The 25,061-nt window shown below is 36.3% G+C and overlaps 1 protein-coding gene across 1 annotated transcript in view; it reads right to left on the bottom strand.

Annotated features, from left to right (window-relative positions):
* IFT88 (intraflagellar transport 88) overlaps positions 1 to 25,061 on the bottom strand; it is a 145,488-nt gene that overhangs the window by 103,421 nt on the left and 17,006 nt on the right. The window contains exons 4-11 of the mRNA XM_028105472.2: positions 20,027 to 20,083; positions 18,826 to 18,879; positions 17,912 to 17,975; positions 16,899 to 16,968; positions 7,272 to 7,362; positions 4,895 to 4,999; positions 3,589 to 3,691; positions 2,435 to 2,549 (exon numbers count right to left, since the gene is read on the bottom strand). Coding sequence (XP_027961273.1) covers positions 2,435 to 2,549; positions 3,589 to 3,691; positions 4,895 to 4,999; positions 7,272 to 7,362; positions 16,899 to 16,968; positions 17,912 to 17,975; positions 18,826 to 18,879; positions 20,027 to 20,083 — 659 coding nt within the window. The remainder of the gene's footprint in view (positions 1 to 2,434; positions 2,550 to 3,588; positions 3,692 to 4,894; positions 5,000 to 7,271; positions 7,363 to 16,898; positions 16,969 to 17,911; positions 17,976 to 18,825; positions 18,880 to 20,026; positions 20,084 to 25,061) is intronic.

Here is a 25,061-nt window from a genome sequence, read left to right as displayed (position 1 = left end):
TAGGGTAGTCAAGACATTCCACAGATAGTTTCCTTCTTTTCTTTCCCACATTTTATTTTGTTTTGCTAAAGCTTTAATGAGGTTTAACTTACATGAAATTCACTTGTTTTAAGTATACCATTCAGTGAGCACTGCTGTTATCTCCACAGCTGTGAAACTATAACCACATTCCTATTTTAAATCATCCCCATTACCCTAAAAAGAAAATCTGTGCCCATTAGCAGTCACTTCCCATTCTCACCTCCTGCCCCAGGCAATCATTAACCTACTTTCTGTCTCTGGATTTCCTTTTTCTAGGCATTGCATATAAATGGGGTCATATATAATATTTTATATCTGGCTTCTTTCAATTAGCATAATCTTTTGAAGGTTCCTCCATAGTACAGCATCTATCAGTACTCTATTCCTTTTATATTTCCAAATAGTATTCCACAGTATGAATATACCATATTTTATTTATTCATTGCCTGCTTGACAGACATTTCATTGTTTCCACTTTGGGGCTATTATGAATAATGCTATGAACATTCACATACAATCCTTTGTGACAGCATGTTTTCATTTCTCTTGGGTATATACCTGGGAGTGGAATTGCTGGTCCACTGGTAAATTTGTGTTTAACTTTTTTTTTAAGATTTATTTATTTGACAGAGAGAGACACAGCAAGAGAAGGAACACAAGTAGGGGGAGTGGGAGAGGGAGAAGCAGGCTTCCCGCGGAGCAGGGAGCCCGATGCAGGGCTCGATCCCAGGACCCTGGGATCATGACCTGAGCTGAAGGCAGATGCTTAACAGCTGAGCCACCCAAGCGCCCCTCTGTTTAACTTTTTAAAAAACTGCCAAATTATTTTCCAAACTGGCTGTACCATTTAATATGCCCAATGTATGAGGTTTCCAATTTCTCTACATGTGCTTCAGTACTTACTTTCAGTCATTTGATTATAGCCATCATAATGGATGTGATCCCATCTTATTTCTAATGGTAATAGAAAGGTAATATTTTGTGCCTTAGTAACATAGGTTTAATTTTTGTAAAAAAAGTTGAATGTACATTCTGATTATTTCTCTCAAAACTTGTTATATTCAGTATATTTCTCCAATAAGGCTATTGTTTCACCATTTCTACACATTACTAGATTCTCTTTTCCCCTTCAAGGTAATCACAGTTCTCAGGCTGACCCCAATTTATTCATAATTCTCTGATCAGATCACAAATACTGTTATTTCCTTGACTCATCTCAATTTTCCCTTTGGGAATATTACCCTTTCTCCCTTCATCACATAAGTAACCTATCGCAAGTATACCTCCTTCATAAAGCCTTCCTTGACCATTCTTGTTCTTAATAATCCCTCAACTAAGTCCAACTTAGTTACTCTAGCACCTCTTGATTACTGATAATTAAGCACTTGACATAAACTAATTAAGCACTTGACATAAACTATCTAATATTATTATCTTTTTCTACAATGCTCAAAGTCTTGGCCTCAGCTGAGTTAAAAGTGCCTGAGGGCATTGTGTCCTAGGAGCGAAATATTTCCCAATGATAATGATATATTATTAAAAAATAAATGATCGGGCGCCTGGGTGGCTCAGTTGGTTAAGCGACTGCCTTTGGCTCAGGTCATGATCCTGGAGTTCCAGGATCAAGTCCCGCATCTGGCTCCCTGCTCAGCAGGGAGTCTGCTTCTTCCTCTGACCCTCCCTCCTCTCATGTGCTCGCTCTCTCTCTCATTCTAATAAATGAATAAATAAAATCTTTAAAAAAAACAAAACAAAAAAAAACAAATGATCGCTAAAGATGGCATTCACAAATAAATTAACTTTCACAGAGGAATTGTACTAAGCCTAAGGAAAAGTATACTCAGTAAATATCCTGGAAATCTTCTATGATATCAAGGTCATTACCAGACCATAAGGTAATTTACTGTTTCTGCTCTTGAAATATTATATGAATAGAAAATATTCCAGCTTCCTCCTCCTCTCTCCTCTTCTAAGATTCAAATGCAATCCCTTCGTTAATTATTTCATTCTCAATGTACAGCAAGAATATAAGGCGTTCTCAATTTCTAGCCTATAGGAATTAAGACATTCTAAAGTCCGTTATGTTCTAAACTGCTGTTTTGATTTTCTGTTGGCAGTGACTTTTACTTGTTGCTAATGGCCTGCTACGTTATCCCTTATATAGGCCAACTAGCTTTGTTTTATTTCAATTGATTACATATTTTGTCTCTAACCTTTAACTTGTCATTATATAAATGTGTGCAAGTAGTCAGTAGGGGAACACACCAAAACACTACAGATACAACATAAATCTAACACCTCATGTGTACAAACACCTCAAAACATTCAACTCACTGGTGACAAGTCAGAAGAATTATCTTGTTTCTGAAAAACAACACTTCAATTTCACCAAGTTATCGTTATATAAACTTACCTCATTTCTTTATGGACGCTTGGAATTTGATCTAGTGCCATTCGGTAGAATTTAATGGCTTTGGAATAATTTCTTTGTTTCAAATAAATATTTCCCATATTCACTTTCAATCTTCCTAATAAAAAATAAGGCATATATAATATTCTATTTTCTTCACTTTTTCTGTACTTTAGATGACCTTAATTCATATTCTTTGAAGCTTTTCTCAAGTTAGGAAGCTTCAGACACTACCTAAAATTCTCACTTTAAAAGAGTTATACTATTTTCATGTATCTACACACTAATCTTCTGTAAGGAAATGGAACTTAAGACAGATGGAAATATGAACGCCTGAAAATATGGCTAGAAAACAAGTGATTTACATTATAAAACTGGAATTGTGTTATTCTAAAAAAAGATGGGACTTAAAAAATTAGATTCAATAATACCATATACATTAAAGAAAATGATATTCTGATAAACTTTAATACTACTACCAAAAAATTACACAATATAAATGATACATATTAATTGTAGTCTCTTGGGGATAAATTTATAAGGGAAAGCATTTTTTTTTAAGATTTTATTTACTTGAGAGAGAGCATGAGCAAGAGAGAACATGGGGGGGCAGAGGAAGAGGGAGAAGCAGACACCCCGTTGAACAGGGAGCCCAACGTGGGGCTCAATCCCAGGACCCCAGGATCATGACCTGAGCCAAAGACAGCAGCTTAACCAACTGAGCCACCCAGGCACCCCTTGGGAAAGCATGTTTGATGGGATTGCAATGGCTCATTCCACTAGTGATGACAGAATACACTTTGTGTTTACTGTTTGTTAGGCAATATACCTCACACCAACAGTATTTCTTCATTTGTATTTATGTGAGTTTTCATATAAACAGTATCTTTAAGCAGGACGTTTCCATATAAACACAAATTTGTTTAGAGCATAGATTATTATAAGGAAACATAAAGTGGGGAAATGTAAATTAACACTACAAAAGGGGCCCTGGCTGGCTCAGTCAGAAGAACATGTGACTCCTGATCTTGGGAGACTCTTGATCTTGGGATCATGAGCTTGAGCCCCACATTGGGTGCAGAGATTACTTAAATATATAAACTTTATGGGGAAAAAAAGAACTATACTTATTGGGAAAACTGACTACATATACCCACCTGCATTGCTAAACATCTTATTTTTCACTATAACTTGGTATGTGTTTAGTGCTTCAGCATACATTTCATTAGCTGAATATTGACTAGCCAAGTTGAAAAGAACCTAAGGAATAAACATTGCAAAATCACATATAATGACCATTTTAGGCCCCTTTTGCCTATAATCTTTTCAGAGATTAACATCCTATAACAAAGCTAGATGCCTATATCAAGATACCCAACCAATTAGGAAGTAAAGCATACACAGAAACATCTTGCATTCAAAATGAACCTGAACATTAAGATAAGTATAGCTATCCTCTAAATGGCACCTTAATTTTCTAAGTATTCTTTCTAATTTAGGTGGTATTTACCATCCATTAATCTCAGAAAGACCTACAAAGAATAAACTTGTATTGTTAATGTTGTTGGTAATAAAAGGAATAAATAAGATAGTGGGCCAAATTTTCTTTGTAAATAAAAATTAAACATTATGTGGAAATACCTTAAGGCTTCATTTGTGTACTTTTTTATATGCAAAACTGTAAAAAGTATTTCTCTGTATGCAAAATTACGATTTAAGTCACTAAGTTATTGAAACTTACCTTCTTACAGGTAAAAAAAAAAAAAGATTAGAAATTATTCCCTAAAGATTCCATGGAATTTAAAGATATTAGCTACCAAGACTTAACATCTAAAAATTTCTATTCAAAGTTTCAAATGCCCTTTTTTCCCATTTGTTTGGCAGATGAACACTTTAACCACTAAAAATACACCCTTTTAAAACACCAGTATAAATATCAAGTATCTTTTTAGAATTAAAAAAATTCTGTAAGAAACTAGCTTTTGTTTTTTTCACTACCCTCACAGAACATTGTATTATTTACCTAGTTGGAAGTTCTTGAAAATCACAGACCAAAAGTCCACATTCAGAATCTCATTAAAGTAACCATACTAAAAACAGAGCATAAATATTAGCAATCTTCCAGAAATAGAGTCATTGGGTGGTGGGTCTGCAGGTACTTCCTAAGTTCGTAAAAACTAATTAAATAAAAAAAAAATCTTTGTACAGAACAAAGAGTGTTTCGTAAAAACTAATTAAATAAAAAAAAAATCTTGGTACAGAACAAAGAGTGCCTCATGAACCTCATAAAGATTTCTATTAATCGAATTCTGAGCTCCTAAGGTCCAATAAGATTTACAATGGCTAACTGAATTTAAATAAAGTCTTTTTAGAAATAAAAAAAGAAAAAGAAAAAGAAAAAAACTTTCGAAATCTACAAATCCTAGCCAAAATAATTTTACTCAACAGGTATTTTATACTTACTGAGTAAGTTAAATCCAAATTGATATTTTCTGGAGTTGTAACTTGTTCTCGTTGTCTCACCAAGACTCTCTCTTTTCTTCCTGCATCTTTTGCCTTTTCTAAGGCCTGAAATCAAATTTATACTTTATAAATTCCTTTAAGCATTCATTATGAGCATTTTATGCATTTGGGAGGTATTTGTATGAAGCTTGGTTGGATGCCTTACACTTTCTTGGATTCCCAGTATGCCCTCCTGGGAATACTCTTATAATAAACTCCCCCTGAAAACAAAAGAACCCAGAGTACTTGTTTAAAGTGGAATTCACCATCATAAAAATGTCATATGTTCCTCCCACTGCTCCCCAGAAAGAAAAGGAAGTATAAGTGATAAAATGGAGAGTATATTAGCCCCAAGTCAAGTTTCTTTATCACCACACCAACCACCACCATTTAGATTTGACCTTACATATTTCCTTCTTCTTCCCATTCAATCTTGAGTCTTTGGATATTTTAATTCCAACTCATAAGATAGAAATTTAGATGGATTTGTTTGGTTTCTGGGATGCTCAAAACACAGAAAAATCAAAGGATAACTGCTATCCAATATTACAACAAATGCTTACTTAGTTTGGCTCTTATATACTACTCAGAATGCCAAGAACCTTTTGTTGATTTCCACCAAGAGATTAACCATATTAATTTAACCAGATTAACCAGATTTATTTAACATTGGATTTTTTTTAGAGCTAGATAAAAAAGCACCAGTTCTGTGAGCAATAAAAGTTTTATACTGAACAATTCTAATGGTATTCATTAATGTGATAACTAAGTCATAGAAATTACATTTATATGGTATGACAATCAAAGTAATGAGAACAAAGCAAATTAAGAGAAAATAATTAATTTTTTAAAAGATTTTTATTTATTTGAGAGAGAGAGCAAGAGAGATCGCAGAGGGAGAAGGAGAAGCAGACTTGCCGCTGAGCGGACAGCCATATGCAGGGCTCAATTCCACGACCCTGAGATCATGACCTGAGCTGAAGGCAGACGCTTAACCACCTGAGCCACCCAGGTGCCCCAAAAATATTTAATTAAAAAAAAAGCATGAGGGGTGCCTGGGTGGCTCAGTTGTTAAGCGTCTGCCTTTGGCTTGGGGTCATGGTCCCAGGGTCCTGGGATCGAGCCCTGCATCGGGCTCCCTGCTCAGCGGGGGGCCTGCTTCTCCCGCTCCCACTCCCCCTCCTTGTGTTCCTGCTCTCGCTCTCTCTGTCAAATAAATAAATAAATAAAATCTTAAAAAAAAAAAAGGCACGAGGGACGCCTGGGTGGCTCAGGTGGTTAAGCATCTGCCTTCGGCTCAGGTCATAATCCTGGGGTTCTGGGATCAAGCCCTGCATTGGGCTCCTTGGCCCTCGCTGTTCTCCCTCCTTATGCTCTCTCTCTGACAAATAAATAAATAAAATCTTAAAAAAAAAAAAACACGAAAAACCAGAGTTGGAGTGCCAAAAAACAAACTACGATTTTGCAGTTTACAGTACCTAAAAGAATATCTTAGGGTAGTGAGGCTTAAATAAGAAAACAACCCTTAGTACTGCATGTGGAGCTTGGTAGCTACGCCCTTCAGCAGGCTGTGAGTCTAATCCAATAGTCCACCAGGCTGCAAAATTTAATCAACTGTTCCACTAGAATTTGTTTTCCTACTGTATTGACCAGGTCAAAAATTACAAAATCAGTCAACTGTTTTGACATGAGAGTTTTTATGAAGCAGCTGCCTATGTTTTCAAAAAATTGCTTTAGTGAAAACTCTAAGGCCTGTCAGGAGCAAAAAAAAAAAAAACCCAAAAACAAAAAAACATGTTAATCTATTCAGGTATCCCTCACTTTCTGAAAGTTCACATAATGCCACTCTGCTTTAACAAAAGACCTACATTAGCACCTGTTTTTGCTAACTGAAAAAAATGTGCAGAGGATTTCTGCTTTTATAAAAAAAAAAAAAAAAAGCAAGAAGTGAAATAGTGTGCAACATTTGTTCTGTAGCAAACCCTTCCAGAGGCAGCAACACCTCCAGCAGCAAGAGCAGCCTCGCCACACTCGGCGTCTCAGCATCCAGCCACCACGGTGTGTGAGCATCTGTGATGTTTTTTTATTTATTCTGTGCATCCATTGGCAAGATGTGTCCTGAGATAGCAGAAAAGCCTAAGACAGGTTAGTTTTTGGGTCTAGGAATGCTCAAAAAATTTTCAATATAAATTCATGATAATTGTTTGATGCCATTTTGGCTTATGAAAGGTTCTGCTCTTCTAGATAGCAGGGAAAACCTGTACATGTGCTTTGTATTTGTGCACATACATATGACACATGCATCACCATCTTGAATCCTGTAAGTTTATGAACTTACCAATTTTAAGTCTCCACAGCTGTTGGCAATACAGCTTTCTTCTACCAATTCATTTACTTTCTTCTCTAATTGTCTATTCTTTTCTTCTGGACTATTAAAGAAAAAGTAGGTGTACTCTGACTCATTCAAGCACTAATAATACATACTAAAATTTAATTTACCTATAACATTGTCCATTATGTACTTTTGTAAGAATAGGTTACAGATAAGACAAAAATATAAATGGCATTAAAGAGCAAATGCACTACAGTTTTTAATAATTATATAATTAATCATAACAGTAAAAATAACATTTTTGGTTAATGAAAGTAAACATTTACTTGGCACAAGTGTAATTTAACACTGAGTCAAATGCTTCACCCTAATTATGTCATTTAATCCTCCCAATAACATTTGATATAAGTCCTACCGTTATTATCATTTTACTGATAGGGAAACTGAGGTTTAGAAAGTTAATTATTAACCCAAGATCACATAGCTAGTTAAGTTATAGAGCCAGGATTTAAACCTAAGTAAGGTAATTCAAGGACCCATGCTATTACATTATCATCCCCAAAAGAAAGTAGATCCTTTCTTCAGAGCCTATGACAAATGAAAACTTTATGGTGAAGAAAACTGAAGCCCCCATAGAAGAGATAAAAATTATTATAACTTACGACCAGTTGGGTACTCTAGAGAATATTTCCAACAATGTGAAGAAGTTAAAAAATCCTGATTCCATTAGTAGCAAACATAGTACTCCCAAATCAGTCACATTTTAAAATAACATTAATGTCATTTTGCTACCACTTTCTTCCACCAAATATCACAATGCTCTGAATGTACATTAGTACTGGGGCGCCTGGGTGGCTCAGTCGTTAAGTGTCTGCCTTCGGCTCAGGTCATGATCCCAGAGTCCTGGGATCGAGCCCTGCATCAGGCTCCCTGCTCTGCAGGGAGTCTGCTTCTCCCTCTCCCACTCCCCCTGCTTGTGTTCCCTCTCTCGCTCTCTGTCAAATAAATAAATAAAATCTTTAAAAAAAATTTTAAAAAATGAATGTACATTAGTACCTAAATAAAATTTTACTAGGAGTATTTCAGAATAGGGGTGCCTGGGTAGCTCAGTCATTAAGCGTCTGCCTTCGGCCCAGGTCATGATACCAGGGTCCTGGGACTGAACCCCACATCGGGCTCCCTGCTTGGCGGGAAGCCTGCTTCTCCCTCTCCCACTCCCCCTGCTTGTGTTCCTGCTCTCGCTATCTATCTCTCTCTCTGTCAAATAAATAAAATCTTTAAAAAAAAAAAGAGTATTTCAAAATACACAGTTCTCTTAATTCTCTACAAATGGACTTTTAAAAAATACAGGAATAAATTTAATAATATAGCTTTGTCTATAGAATTATATTTTTTGGTAGAATCTGACTAAAATTTAGTCAGGTGGGATACACATTTTATTAGTTTCCCAAAGATTTGCAAAATTCTAACTGAGCAATGAGCATAATAAATGCCGTTTTAAAAAGGTTACAATAAAGTACAGAATTCTATTTTATAGTCCAAAACACTCTAATAAATGCCTTTACATATTGCTTACAGATAATAAACCTAAATAAAATATGAATACAAAATTTTAAAGTTATAAACGTTATGAAGACAGTAAAAGTAATTACCCTGTCCCTATCAAATGCCAGGAAAATGAACTCTATATGCAGACACTGTTGGGACACCTACCCACACAAGAACCTGCCTCCATCCTTCCTCCTTGCATACAGATCTAAGCTAGTCAAGAGTCTCATTCTGTTGCCAAATGTTTGGTTCAGTCATGCACATGTGATGCACTTTTGGCCAGTGAGAAGTGAAGACAGGTTTGCTTGGGGTAGAGGGTTCCTGGGAAGATTGTCTTTGCTTTTTGAAAGGGACCCAAGACTGGGAAATTTCTGGCTCTAGGCTTTATTAACTACATGAAGATTTTGTTTTTGGGTTTGTTTTTTTTTTTTAAGATTTTATTTATTTATTTGACAGAGAGAGAGACAGCGAGAGAGGGAACACAAGCAGGGGGAGTGGGAGAGGGAGAAGCAGGCTTCCTGCTGAGCAGGGAGCCCGACGTGGGGGGACCCTGGGACCATGGCCTGACCCAAAGGCAGACGCTTAATGACTGAGCCACCCAGGCGCCCCTACGTGGAGATTTTGAACTCTCAGGACTCTTTGGGCATGATAGGATGGCAGGCTCTTAAGAAAGGCCAAGGGAATCAGAGAGAAGCTGAACCAGGGATGATGTTATTGCAGTTAAATTAATCATCCCTAGAAGTGCCCTGCCTCCAGACTTCCTATTAAATAAGATAATAAAGATTCTTATTGTGTGTGTGTTTTCCTCATGTATCTTCTGTTGGCAGCTGAAAGGATTCTAAATGACCTGGTATTTCAATAAAGTAACCTACTTTTATTAGCAAACATGCTGTCATTAACTAGGACACAAAGTGAACAGATTTTCTATAGAGATTCCTTGTGAGAAAGAGAAATTATGTAATTTACACAATAGCCCAAATAGTGGGTTTTAAGAACTACAATTTAAAAATCTCTATTATGCAGAAGAAAAATAGTGTTTAATAACATGAGGCTCTGGAAACAGCTTGGGTTCAAATCTCAGTCCTGCCATTTATTAGCATTACCAAGTGAAGACTGTTGTGTTTACTTTCTCCCTCAATGAACTAATGATAAAAACAGCTCAGTCTTCATTTACATATAGCACTTGCAGAGCAGGACACAGTGAATAATAAATGCTGGCTTATGTTACTACTTGTAAAATCTTTATGTCAATAGTACTTAGATCCCAGTAAGTACATACACCTGACTTTATATCACAGCTTTTGGCTACTCTTTAGCCACTAGCACAAAACTAATTCTCCAAAAAATTAAATTTCTCAATATTGATATGACTAACTTCCTGTATGTTCTCTTAATTTTTTCATCGAAATATTCTTTTAAAATGAGCATATCCTATTCCATTTTCAACTCCATTTGGTCTCTAAGAGAATCAAATTGGCATCCGTAAACATTAGACATATCCTCACATCAAGTAATATTATAATAAAACTGCATAGAACACACATGGCTGTTTTTCTTAGACTTGATTCTTTTGCCTGTTCCAAGAACCAGGGATGACGTTTTGATTATTATTCTGCTAACATGAACTTTTGTTTTTGAGGATACATGATTAATTTTTTAAAAAACTATTTCTTTTAATCACCCAGTGCTCATCATGACAAGTGCACCCCTTAATCCCCATCACCTACCCCCCCAATCCCCCACCCACTTCTGCTCTGGTAACCATCAGTTTGTTTTCTATAATTAAGACCCTCTTTCCTGGTTTGTCTCTTTTTTTTTCCCCTTGGCTCATTTGTTTCTTAAATTTCACATATGAGTGAAATCATCTGGTATTTGTCTTTCTCTGACTTATTTCACTTAGCATGATACTATCTCCATCCACGTCCTTGCAAATGGCAAGATTTCATTCCTTTTTATGGCTGAATAATATTCTATCATACATATTTGCCACAACTTCTTTATCCATTCGTTGATCTATGAACACCTGCACTGCCTTCATAATTTGCCTGTTATAAATAATGCTACTATAAACATAGGGGTGCATGTACCCCTTTTAATTCATGTTTTTGTACTCCTTGGGTAAATACCTAGTGGTGCTATTGCTGGACTGTACGGTAGTTCTATTTTTAACTTTTTGTGGAAGCTCCATACCATTTTCCACAGTGGCTGCACCAGTTTCAATTCTAACCAACAGTGCCTGAGAGTTCCCCTTTTTCCACATCCTAGCCAGTACCTGTTGATTGTGTTGTTGACTTTAGCCATTCTGACAAGTATGAGGGGATAGCTCACTACAGTTTTGATTTGCATTTCCCTGAGAGTAAATGGGGATGATGATGAGCATCTTTTCATGTGTCTGCTGGCTATCTGGATGTCTTCTTTGGAGAAATGTCTGCTCATGTCTTCTGCCCATTTTTTAATTGGATTTGTTTTTTGGGTGTTGAGTTTTTAAGTTCTTTATATATATTGGATACTAACCTTTAACTGGACAGGTAATTGGCAAATAACTTCTCCCCTTCCATAGGTTGCTTTTTAGTTTTATTGGTTGTTTCCTTCACTATGCAGAAGATTTTTATTTTGATGTAGTCCCAATATTTTATCTTTGATTTCCCTTGCCTCAGGAGACATATCTAGAAAAATGTTCCTATAGCTGATGTCAGAGAAATTACTGCCTGTGCTCTCTTCTAGGACTTTTATGGTTTCAGGTCTCACATTTAGGTCCTTAATCCATTTTGAGTTTATTTTTGTGTATGGTGTAAGAAAGTGCCCCAATTTCATTCTTCTGCATGTGGCTATTCAGTTTTCTCAACACCATTTGTTGAAGAGACTGTCTTTTTCCCATCGGATATTCTTTCCTAGGTTGTCCAAGAATAACTGACCATACAGTTGTAGTTTACTTCTGGATATTCTATTCTGTTCCATTGAACTTTGTGTCCATTTTTGTGCCAGTACCATACTGTTTTGATTACTACAGCTCTGTAACATAACCTGAAGTGTGGAATTCTGATGCCTCCACCTTTGCTTTTCTTTTCCAAGACTGCTTTGGCTATTCAGGGTCTTTTGTGCTTCCATACAAATTTTAGGATTGTTTGTTCTAGTTCTGTGAAAAAGGCTATTGGTATTTTGATAGGGATTGCATTAAATGTGTAGACTGCTTTGGGTAATACAGACATTTTAACAATATTTGTTCCTCCAATCCATGAGCATGGAATGTCTTTCCATTTCTTTCTGTTGTCTTCTATTTCTTTCATTGGTATTTTATAGTTCTGAGTAAAGGTCTTTACCTCTTTCGTTAGGTTTACTTAGTATATTATATTTGGAATTCTTAATTTTTCTTTTTTCTGCTTAATTCTTGGCATATAAAAATGCAACAGATTTCTGTAGTTTGATTTTGTATCCTGCAACTTTCCTGAAGTTATCAGTTCTAGCAGTTTTTTGGCAAAGTGTTCCAGATTTTCTATATACAGTATCATGTTATCTGCAAATATTGAAAGTTTGAATTCCTTGCCAATTTGGATACCTTTTATATCTTTTTGTTGCCTGATTCCTGTGGCTAGGACTTCTAGTATTATGTTCACTAAAAGTAGTGAGAGTGGACATCCCTGTCTTGTTCCTGATCTTTAGGGGAAAAAAGGTTTGTTTTTCCCCATTTAGGATGATATTAGTTGGGGCTGTCTCATATATGGCCTTTATGATGTTGAGGTATGTTGCCTGTAAACTTGCTTTCTTGGCTTTTATCATGAATGGATGTTGTATTTTGTCAAATGTTTTACTGCATCTACTAAAATGATCCTATGGTTATCTTTTCTCTTACTGATGTGATGTACCAGATTGATTGATTTGCCGAATACCGAACCACCTTGAAACGCAGGAAGAAATCCCACATGATCATGGTGAACAATTTTCTTAATTTTTTTTAATCTTTTTTTTATGTAATTGACAACATCTTTTAACTGTTCATCAAAATAAAGGCATGTCCTCCATATTAAAACCAACATTCATAGAAGCAATATCATTTTCATAAGACTCCCTGATTTTCTTCATTATCTCTTCCTCAGCTTTGGCATGTTTCAACGTTGCCTTTGACTGTAATGGTGCACTCTGGATTATACAGCGTCAATTCCTGCAATGGAGATGTGATTTTAGTGTCAGTGTCTTGCTCAGTTTTTTTAAGGTTTCTTCCCTCCTTACCAATAAGACGGCCTACAAAGTTATTATGGGCTAATATCTTCAAGGGAATCTCTTCTGTGAATTTTATATCTTGAGCTTCCTTATGCATAATCTCCAGAATAGACTTACAAGCCGCAGAGGTACCTTTAGGGGTAGAGAGGATAGTAATTGACTTCTCAGCAGCACCCGTGTTCTCTTTATGATGGACATCAATTTTAAACTGAGTCTGTTTGGTAATGTTCCGAATGGTGGCACCTTCTTTTCCTATTATGGCTCCAACAAACTGGGTGGGGACCAGCAGGCGTAGAGGCAAGTCACACGGTTTCTGCTTGGAGACTGATCCTGGAGACCCCTGCCTCGATGAGCCCCTCTACCCAAACCCATGGCGACCTCGGGGCTGCTGCAAGGGGTTCTGCTGGGCAGCAGTTTCATCAGGGATGTAGGCCACTTTCAACATGAAGCTCTCCAACTGGAATCCATTCAGTTTGTCTAATGCTTGTCTAGCTTGGTCCTTACTGGAATAGGTTACATTGGATCCTGTTTCCTAGTATTTTGTTGAGATTTTAGTATCTATGTTCATCAGAGATAATGGCCTGTAGTTCTCTATTTTTGGTGTCTTTATCTGGTTTTGGTATCAGGGTAATGCTGGCCTCACAGCATGAACTGGAAAGTAATCCTTCCTTTTTATTTTATTTTATTTTTTTGAATAGTTTGAGAAGAATAGGTATTAACTTTTCTTTAAATGTTTGGTAGAATTTGCCTGTGAAGCCATCTGGTCCTGGGCTTGAAAAGAATGTGTATTCTGCTGTTTTAGGGTGGAATGTTCTAAATATATCTGTTAAATCCATCTGTTCCAGCGTATCGTGAAAAGCTATTGTTTCCTTGTTGATTTTCTGTTTAGATGATCTGTCCATTGATGTAAGTGGGGTGTTACAGTCCCCTACTGTTATTGTATTATTATCAATTCGTTCCTTTATGTTTGTTATTGTTTTATGTATTTGGGTGCTCCCATGTTGGGTGCAGAAATATTTATAATTGTTATATTTTCTTGTTGGATTGTCCCCTTTATTATTATATAGTGTCCTCCTTTGTCTCGTTACAGTCTTTGTTTTAAAATCTAGTTTGTCTAATGTAAGTATTGCTACTCTGGCTTTCTTTTATTTTAAAGATTTTTATTTATTTGACAGAGAGATAGAGAGCACAAGTAGGCAGAGAGGCAGGCAGAGGAAGAAGGAGAAACAGGCTTCCCGCTGAGCAGGGAGCCCGATGCGGGGCTCGATCCCAGGACCCTGGGATCATGACCTGAGCCGAAGGCAGCCGCTTAACCAACTGAGCCACCCAGGCGCCCCGCTACTCTGGCTTTCTTTTGACATCCCTTTGCATAACAAATATTTCTCTGTCCCCTCACTTTCAATCTGCAGGTGGCTTTAGGTCTAAAATAAGTCTCTCATAGGCAGCATATAGATGGGCCATGTTTTTTAATCCATTTTGTTACCCTATGTCTTTTGATTGGAATGTTTAGTCCATTTACATTAAAAGTAATTATTGAGAGATATGTATTTATTTCTATTTTATTACCTGTTTTGTGGTTGTTTCTGAAGATTTTTCTCTGATCCTTTTTTGTCTTTCCTGTTTTATGGTTTGCTGGTTTTCTTTAGTGATATATTTGGATTTCTTTCTCTTTATTCTTTCCATATTTATTAGTCTTTGATTTGTGGTTACCATTAGGTTTGAATATAGCATCTTCTGCATATAGCCATCTACATTAATGATGTTGATGTCGTTTTGAGTTTGAACCCATTCTTCACTCCTGTTCTCTCCACACTTTAGGTATATGATGTCATATTTTACACCCTTTTGAGTTCGTTGACTGATTTTTTTATAAGATACTCATTTTTACTGCTTTTGTGTTTCCTGCTTTCTTACTGTCACTTTTGGTCTTTCCTTTCCACTCAAAGAATCCCCTTTAACATTTCTGAGTCCCCTAAGTCTGTTCTCGTTTTGCATAATTCTTTTTTTCTCCCTTTTGTTCAGCTTGATTACGCTCCACTACTCTGTCTTCTAGGTCATTAATTTGTTCTTCTGCTTCTTCCAGCCTGTGTTCCTTCCACCATGCATGTTTCTCATTTCACTTATTATACTTTTACCTCTGCTATGTCATACCTTATATCTGTATTAAGGGTCTCATTCATGTCTTTCACTCTTTCCTCAAGTCCAGTGAACATCTTTATGATCACTATAAATTCTCTATCAGGCCTGTCATATCTGTTTCACTTAGATCTCCTGCCATGGCCTTGTCCTCTGTTCTTTCATTCTGTCTTCTCGTTCAGTCTAAGTCTCTGTGCTTGTTTCTCTGTGTTAAGAAAGTCAGCTGTGTCTCCTGTTCTTGAGGGTAGTGGCCTTATACAGAAGAGGTCCCGTAGTGCCCTGCTGTGTAGCGTTCCTCTACCCCAGGGCCTCGCACTTCCAGGAGTGTCTCCTGTGTGTACTACGTGCACTTGCTGTTGTGTCCTGGCTGCTTTATCCTTCAGGCCAGTCATCTGCAGAGGCTCTCTTTGCCTGCTGTGGACAGTTTTTGGTCCCTGGTCTGAATGTGGCAAATTTCAGTGAGGTGAGCGCCGACCTGTTTGTGAAATAAGACCTGTCACCACTGCCACTGGAACTGAGAGTGTGCAAAATTCCCTCTTGGGGAAGTGCAGTGTTGGTAGGGGTTTGGGCTGGTCTTCTGGGGGAAGGGGTCTGTAGTACTGGGACTTAAGCAATCCTGACTGCAAAGTGCGTTTTCATTGGAGTATGGGGGAATGGGGCTTGGTGTAAGCAAGTTAGGTAGCAAATGTCTGCACTGTGCTGTGTGGCATAGGTGGCCCTATGCTTACGCTGAAGGGCAAGGGAGGGAAATGGCAACAGCCAATTTATTTGTTCTTGGCAGGGTCTCTCCATGAACACTCTCTCTGGGACGCCCTGTGACTTGAGCAAATAACCTCCCCACTGTGTGCCCCAGGCACTCTTCAGATCACGGTTTCCATGCCTTGTGTCCACAGGTTGTTTATCTGCCTTCTCTCTAAGCGTAGTGCAATGCCCTCCAGGCTCTATCCTGGCCACACCTGCTAATCTTTAAAACTCTAGGCTTTAAGTCCCACTGCTTACCAGAATCCATGGAATTTGGCCCATTTAGCTTTCCAAGCCAATGTCTATGGGAATTGGTTTTCCTCGTGTACTCTCCTGTTAGTCTGTCTCTCACCCTTCCCCACCACCACAGCTTCTTCCCACTGCCGCAGCCATGTTTCTGCCTAAACCCTGTCTCTGCACTTCCTACCTTCTTCAGTGTGTCCTCTTCTCTACCTTTAGTTGTGGAGTTTGTTCTGCCAGGGTTCAGATTGATTTCTGGAGTATTTAGGATGATTTGATAGTTATCTAGTTGTATTTGGGGATGAGGGGAGCCTCATGGGGTGGGAGTAGGGTTCTACACTGCCATCTTCCCCTCCCTGTTTTTTTTCTTAAATTTCACATATGAGTGAAATCATATGGCATTTGTCTTTCCCTGACTGACTTATTTCACTTAGTAGGATACTCTCTAGTTCCTTCCATGTCATTGCAAATGACAAGATTTCACTCTTTAATGGCTGAATAATATTCCATCACACACACACACACACACACACACACACACACAAATAAATATATATACCACATCTTCTTTATCCATTCGTTAATTGATGGACACTTGGCCTGCTTCCATATCTTGGCTATTATAAATAATGCTGCTATAAACATAGGGGTACGGCTGACATGAATTTTTAAAATACCTGAGAATTATGTATTTGGGAAATAAAAATTAAAAATATACAACACTAAACAACAACATGAGAACTTACATACCTATCTTCATTTTTGGCTTCCAAAGGAGGAGCAGGGCCCCTTGACTGACCAAGGGGGTCAAATGCAGAGCCTGAGACACAATTCAAGAGTTCATATTGAATTTGAGATACAGGATAATTAAAGAAAATACAAAAACTTGCACAAGTTATTTAATTTACTTATTAATTAAATGGTTTAAATTACCTATTTATTAAATGGCCAGGACATTTATTATGTTTATATAAACATTTTATATATAAAGACATTGGTAAGATTTTAACATACATCAAATTATATAAATAAAATGTGAAAATAAAAATGAGTACTCTCGGGGCACCCAGGTGGCTCAGTTAAGCGTCTGCCTTCCGCTCAAGTCATGATCCTGGAGTCCTGGGATCGAGCCCCATATCAGGCTCCCTGTTCTGCAGGAGGCCTGCTTCTCCCTCTCCCACTCCCCCTCCTTGTGTTCCCTCTCTCGCTGTCTCTCTCTGTCAAATAAATAAAATCTTAAAAAAAAAAAATGAGTACTCTCTCAGTGTTTACTTCTCCTCCACAGTAATCTATCCTAACTCTAGGAACTCTAAATTATCCATCATGTGAGTACGACTGGAATTGAGTTTTTAACCATTTTATTGGTATAGTATACATTAAATTTTGTCATTATAATTTTATTTTTATATTATGACTTAACTTACATATTTAAATACTATTTTCACTTGTAATTTTTAATTGGACTCTAATTTATATAAAATACATTGCACATTTTTTAGTTTTTTTTAAATGCACACATTTTTAATGTACAAGTCAGCACACTTCGACAAATTACATGCCAGTATAACCACCATTCCAACTGAGATGCAGAACATTTTCATTACCCCTTTCCTTTCTTAATGGTACCTAAAATAATAACATACCTTATAATAATGGCATGTTAGGTTTTATTTAAAATGGTAACATTTTACATTTACACATAAAAACACAGTAACAACATTAAAACATCTGAAAAAAAAAATAGGAGAGGTAATATAACAAACCTCTCAAAGCTGCTTTGGTAAAACCAGCTGCTCTCACTGCTGTCATTGGTCTAGTAATTCCATCCTTGAAAGAAAAAGAATCATTTAAAAGGTATTCTTAAATAAGATTTACTTCTTATTTATAGTTCTGTACATGGAACATACATTAATATAGTCCCAATTTTTATTTTTTAAAAAGATTTATTCATTAATTTGAGAGAGAGAGAGAAAGGGAGAGAGAGAGAGGTGGGGATGGGCAGAGGGAGAGGAAGAGAGAAACTCTAAGCAGACTCCAAGCTGAGTACGGAGCCCCACGTGGGCTCAATCTCACAACCCTGGGATCATGACCGGAGCTGAAACCAAGAGTTGGACATTTAACCAACTGTGCCACCCAGGCACCCATTTAATACTGATGTTTAATCACTCTCTGCTTATTCCTTACCCCTGCCTTCTCATATGTCAGTCCTGTCTCTACTTTCCTTTTCCCCTATAAAATTTCAATTCCTTGCTTTAACTGAGCTCACTCCTAGTTTGAAAAGAAAAACTCAAAGATTTTTATATAGCACCTTATATAAGTTATATAGCTTATTAGCGGGCTACTCCTCTACTTTTTTGGTCTCTTATATGCCTATGAGAGAAACTGCAGAAACAGTTGAAAGTGCTAGCATAGGAAAAATGAGACCCAGAGCTCACCATACAAGCACACTACCAGTTCTACGTCCACTCCCCAAGGGGATTTCATTTGAGACCTGAATAAATCCAATGAGATTTTGCCTCCAAAGATTCTGAACAGTCCAACCTTTAGCCCACAGTTTAAAGAATCAGGATCATTATATAAGAAACACCTTCTTTAACATTTTAAAATAATATAATAAAAAAGGTTGGCAATAAGTCACAAGAGAGGCCCAAAATGAACAACCACATGACAGAGATACCTGAATAGCCCCTGTCATTGGTCTTCCCATCGATGATGCCAGGGATGTCTTGGACTAGTAAACAGAAAACTAAATTAAAATGATTCCAAAAAACATCTACATTTAATTTTATAAAAACCAAGTTAGAAAAGTTTTCTTCGTAACTTTTTTCTTCTTTCTATTGGCAAGAAAACCTAATTCTTTCCATTTATAACCTGAGGATATAAGATTAAACAATAAAACTCTAAAACAAGCTTCAACAAACTACAACCTTCAGCCTTTGTCAATAACATTTTATTGGAATACAGCCATACCCCACTAGTCTGCACACAGTCTATGGTGGCTTCTGTACTACAAAGGCAGAGTTTGGTAGCTGCAACAGGGACTATGACCTGCAAAGCCTAAATTGTCTGGCTCTTCATAGAAAATGTTTGCTGTTTCCTATTCTGAAGCACCACCAAAAATCAAATTTATGAGTAATACATGCTTAGGCTGATTAATAAAACCATGCTTCATTTAACACACAGTTACATTATGTATATGACTACTTTCCTTATTCATATAAAGAAACCGTATGAAGTCAAGTGTCCTGGACCTATAGGTACTAAATCCATTTTTCTGACCCCTATGGAATATTATAATATGGACTAGGAAATGCTATTCCACATCATTCTTCCATTTTTCTCCCATTCCCTTTTTATTTCATGTATGCTAAGACATCCAAATTTGGGCAAGACTTACAACTTTTCCTTTATGGATTTTTATATAGCATCTTTCCTCCAAAGATCTCAAATAAAAGCAAGACCCAAATATATGCCTTTGAAATTTTTCTCAAATTTTATTTTTCATGTATTAGTTGGTAGGTTTTGAAATATTATAAACATCATTACTTTTATATAAAATTTAACTTCACATAAAACTTGAATGGAATACATATGAGACTTGGTAATATTACACAAAAAATGAAAGGAAGTAAATCAACAAAAATAAGGTTTATAAGTAGAAATGATAATAAAATATTTTCTGATAAATTTATAATCAAAATGACTAGAATATAAATACTATTAATCAAATTAGACTTTTATAAGGTTTGTTAACTATCTAAAATGAAAAATATATCTGGGTCACGGACTGAAAGATACCCAAAATTATTTAGAACTGCCTAAAGTGAACTTATGGATGAGAAAAAGCACCTTAATATTTTTAGCTTAAGTAAACCTACCCCATATCCAGTAGCTACAGGTCTAGTAACTGCTGTGCTTGGTATTTTAGCAGTTATCTTGGGGAGGAAAAAAAACATAGTTAATAGAATTCAGATTAAGCTATACAATAGAAAACTAGAAAAGCAATGGGAAATATAGACTCATCAATAGAGAAATATTTATATAGTATTTAGGATAACTTCTCTTAAATTACCCTAAATATTAAGGATCCCAGGTATTTTAAAGTATTAAGAAGGAGACTTATTCTGGAATTCATTTTAAAGGAGAAAAGAAACTTTAGAATTACCTCAGGTACCAATGAGAAAGATTAGTTTTCATGGCTGCATCTATCATTCATTATGCATACTGACTACTGACAGCCACTAGGCCTAACAATAGACACAGGATTTGGCATCAGAGAATCTGGGTTTGAATTTCAGCTCTCCTTCTACCAGCTGTTCTTATTCATACTTTTTTGCACCTAAATTTTCTCATCTTTGAAATAAGGATATCCTGATCACAAAATTGTAGTTGGAATCAAATAGGACCATGTAGGTAGAAATGTCCTATACATTAGTTGTTAGGCATATTTATTTAAAATATTTGATTAAAACATCATTAGTAGAATAGCTCTACTTCTGGCTATGATGGACTGCTGTTTTAAACAACTTTCCCACTAAGAATAACTAAAAAAGCTAGGGACAAAAATATTAATAAAATATTTATTTAATTTATAAAAAATAAAAATATTTTTATAAAAAATCAATTTGAATATATTAGAGAACCAAGAAGGCAGTGAAGAATTAGCAAGGTTTCAAGATAAGGAAAAGGGAAAGCTAGAGAGGTATGCCTGCATTTGAGCCTGCTTTTCTCCAAGAGGCATGGCTAAGAAGCTGAACATAGCTCTCTGCAGACTCACAGATCTTAAGAGATAAAATGTTAGGAGTTGAGGGCAGCCCTGGTAATCCTCTAAGCTTTGACTGTGATCTCAAAAGGCTACACTCTACAACTGAAAAGTAAATAAGCAGTATACTAGCCCTCATAAAAACTGAAGTCCAATTTAGAACCACCTCAAACTCAACTAGATTAAGGTGAGCCAGGACTCCTAGTGCCTCTAGGGCCATAAGCAAAAGTAAATTCTCTAGTGAAAGATAAGATCATCTAGAGTTGTGCTATCCAGTGGAACTTTTCTGCAGTGATGAAAATGTTCTATATCTGCCCTGATAAGAGCCACATGTGGCTGTTGAGCATTTGAAATGTGATTGGTGTAATAAGGATCTGAATTTTTATATTTCACTTTATTTTAAATAATTTAAATGTACACAGTCACATGTAGCTAGTCGTTAACACACTGGACAACTCAGACGTACAGTCTTAAATTATCTCTAAAATTTTTCATTTACAATGCCTGGCATGGAATCAAAAACAACCAGACATACAGGAGGCAAGACTACCTAACCAAAAGCCAAGAGAAACAAGACTAGAAAGACACTGAGAAAAGGATACATATAATGGAAATGTCAGACACAGACTTTAACATAACTATGCTTAATACGATCAATGAATTAAAAGACAAGATTGGCAATTTCAGTAGAGAACTGAAAAAGTATAAAAAAGGAATAAATAGAAAATACAGAACTGAAATATAGCTGAAAATGTAAAATCCTGGCATTGTCCAGGAAGTAGTAAAATACTAAGTTATACTAGACTTTAAAATAATTTAAAGATAAGTATTGTAATCTTTAGGAAAACACTAAAAGAATGGTTAAAGAATGTAAACTCACAACATTGGAGAGAAATGGAATAATAAAAAAGAAACAAAAGAAGGCAAGAAATAAGAGAAAATGATACATAAGAGAGGAAAAAACAAAAAGCAAATGGTAAGACAAATTAAAACCAAAACAGTAATTTCATTAAATGTAAATGAACTAAATACTTCACTAAAAGAATAAGATTATCAGACCACACTTTATAAAGAGAACTCAGTTACATTCTGCTAATGAGAAATACATCTTAAATATATAGATATGGAAAAGCTGGAAGTAAACAGATGGGAAAGACATATCATGCAACCGCGAGACAAAAGAGAGCTTCTGTAGCCCCATCAATATATCAATATCTGACAAAACAGATAAACAGCATGACTAAAAATAGGACATTTCAAAAATAATAAAAGGCTCAATTCACGCTGAAAATATAATAATTTGAAGTATTTTTTGCTCCAAATATATAAATCAAAACTCTAAAAAAAGAAATAAATCTACACAGTGTAAATTTTGACATCTTTCTAGCAAAACTAGTAACCCCCTCAACCCAAAAAATCAGTAAAAATATAGAAGTCTTGAACAAAACCATTAATAAACTTGATCTAACTCACAGATCTTAGAAAAAGCTAAAAAGGAAGGATATGAGTCTCGGCAATTTTTTCCATGAGAACAAACTGAAGGAAAGAGACCATTATTCTTTTAACTACTTACTAATGACTAAATCGGTGTTTCCGTTTTTTACTTTTAGCATAGGATTGATCTCTTCAGATAGAGTGAATTCTATACTGGCTCTTCCTTTATTCACCTTACACCCTCATCTGCAATGTCTTTCCTCCCATATCTCAAGGTCAGTCTTAATTATACATATCCTTTAATATTCAACTGTAAATTTATCTTCTAAGCAGCCTTGCTGATTGTCCCCACTAGTGACAAATAACCTCTTTTTGTGGTCCCATAGCAATTTGTACTCTTTTCTTTACAATACTTATTATGCTTTGAATATATGTATCCATTTTCTTTTCCTTCCTAAGATTATAAAGTCCTTTGGAACTAGCTAGAATTTTATGCCTTGAGTAAGCTTAGCACCTTTCACAAAGAAATTATGTAATTTCTCCCTGTTTAACATAATAAATAGGATGTGATGAAAATATTCAATACAGAGTCAAGAGACTTAAACTCTGCCCCAGTTATGGATACCTGTGAGATTTGGCCTCTCTAGGCTTCAGTTTTCTCATCTATAAAATGAGGATCTCTAAAGTTACTTCTGAATATTACTGAAGGGCCAGTATGGTAAAATGATCACCTGATGTCTTATACCTGAAATCACTAAATTGAAGATAATATTTGCTTATTGACTAAGTCACAGAATAAAGATTTATGAAGCACCTACAGTAGGCTAAGAACATTGAATAAAACAGGCTGCCTCTTCGAAAAGCTTACACTCTAGTCATTAGCTTAGTGAAAGAACTCAACCTATTTTCTTTCCATGATAAAGGTAACCTTAAAATTAAAATACAGATTGTGAAATGTGTAGTCAAGAATTACTTTTACCCAAAGAAAGGTGTGGCTTTGCTCTTGGCTACTGGGAATGATCTCTAGGCCTCTAGAATGTCCTGCCTAATATGTATATCTTTGTTTTCCAGAGGCTTTGGCCACCAGACAATCGAACAATGTGATTTATGATGGGAGCTTTAGGACAAATAATATCAGTTCAACTTCCAGAGGTATTACTCTAAACCTCCAGGAGGGGCTAGAGACTAAACATCAGCCATGCAGACAATAGGTGATAGAGCCCCAGTAAAAACTCTGGATACCAAAGTTCTAACTGGTTTTCCCTAGTTGGCAATACTATGTAAGTAATGTCATCATACATAGAGGCCAGGAGAAGTTAATGTCATGCATAATGCCAAAGGAAATGCTCCAAGCCTCCAGGGCCCTACTCCTATTCTGGCCACTGAGATGAAGGATCTGCAAAGATAGAGACCATGTCTGTTTTGTTCACAGCTGTGTCCCCAGGGCCTGGCACATAGCAGGTGCTCTGAAAATACTAGCTGAAGGAATGAATGAATCAGTGACTCATCTGGTCATGCCCTTGGCTCCCTTCAACCCAGTCACCCACTTGGTGAGGTTCAGTTGGGTCAACAAGTTTTCTCAGTAAAGAAACAAAAGGCTGCCACCACCCACCTTCACCACTGCACGAGCCTGCTGTTTGTCCCCTGCAAGACTGGAAGATGTTCCACGTTTAGACCCACCAGACTCTGTCCTAAGTGTCTCTTCCCTTTGCAGATTTTAACCATATCCTTCGCCTGTAATAGGCCATGAGTATAATATCCTTCAGTGAGTTCTGTGGGCCCTTTCAAAGAATTATTGAACCTGAAGGTGATTTTGGGAATCCCCTAAACTTGCAAATGGTGTCAGAAGTGAGAATAGTTTTGTGGAGGACTATGTCCTCTAAATGTATAGCTGGCTAAACTCATTGCAGGGAACCACATTAAATTCATTTAAATAAATGTGATGGGAAAGCTATTCACAAGATCCTTTCCACTGTAAATGATTTAATATTAATCACTTATTTTTGCTAAATAATATATATGGCAGGGAGGAAAGAGAGAAAGTAACAAAGTGAGAGAAGATGAAAGCAAAAGGACACTTCATCTAAAGCAGAGGAGTTGCTATATTTCAGTTTCTCAACTTTGGCACCGTTGACCTCTTACCATATAACTCTTATGGTGGGGGGGGCATCTCTGCCTGCTACCCAATAGATGCCAGTGGCACTCACCCAAGTTGTGACAACCAAAAATATCTCAAGGCCAAATGTACCTTGAGACTGTTGTGGAGAACTGAGAATCATTGCTATATAGTAGTGAAGAAGTGGGGGAAAAGCCTCTCAAAAAAAGGAATATTAGACATAAAACATTATGGATAGAACTTTCTATTCTTCACTATTTTACTTAGTGCCAACCTTGTTTATTTTCAACTACAAAAAAAGCTTGACAAATTTTATGCACTGCAGAAGGCAGATGCCTATGCTTTGCATGATACATACAAAAATTTTAATAATACTACTGAAAAAATCACTCTAGCAATTTATGCATTGGTAGAATGCATAATTAACAGATTAACAGAAAATAGAAACTAGAAAACTAGAAAGGTAAATATTTTTTAAGCAATGAGCATTTTAGGTAAATATACCCCAATGCTTTACATAATAATATTTATATTTTCAAGAGTATAAAGAAACTTTTTGATCTAAAATAGTTTTAAAACTCACTGGACACACTAAAAGCTA

Source organism: Eumetopias jubatus, unplaced genomic scaffold (genome assembly GCF_037043125.1).
Source record: "Eumetopias jubatus isolate StellerSeaLion01/CBP00866 unplaced genomic scaffold, mEumJub1_p1.0 scaffold_3, whole genome shotgun sequence".
Classification (NCBI taxonomy): domain Eukaryota; kingdom Metazoa; phylum Chordata; class Mammalia; order Carnivora; family Otariidae; genus Eumetopias; species Eumetopias jubatus.
This window is presented reverse-complemented; position numbering and strand designations above follow the sequence as displayed.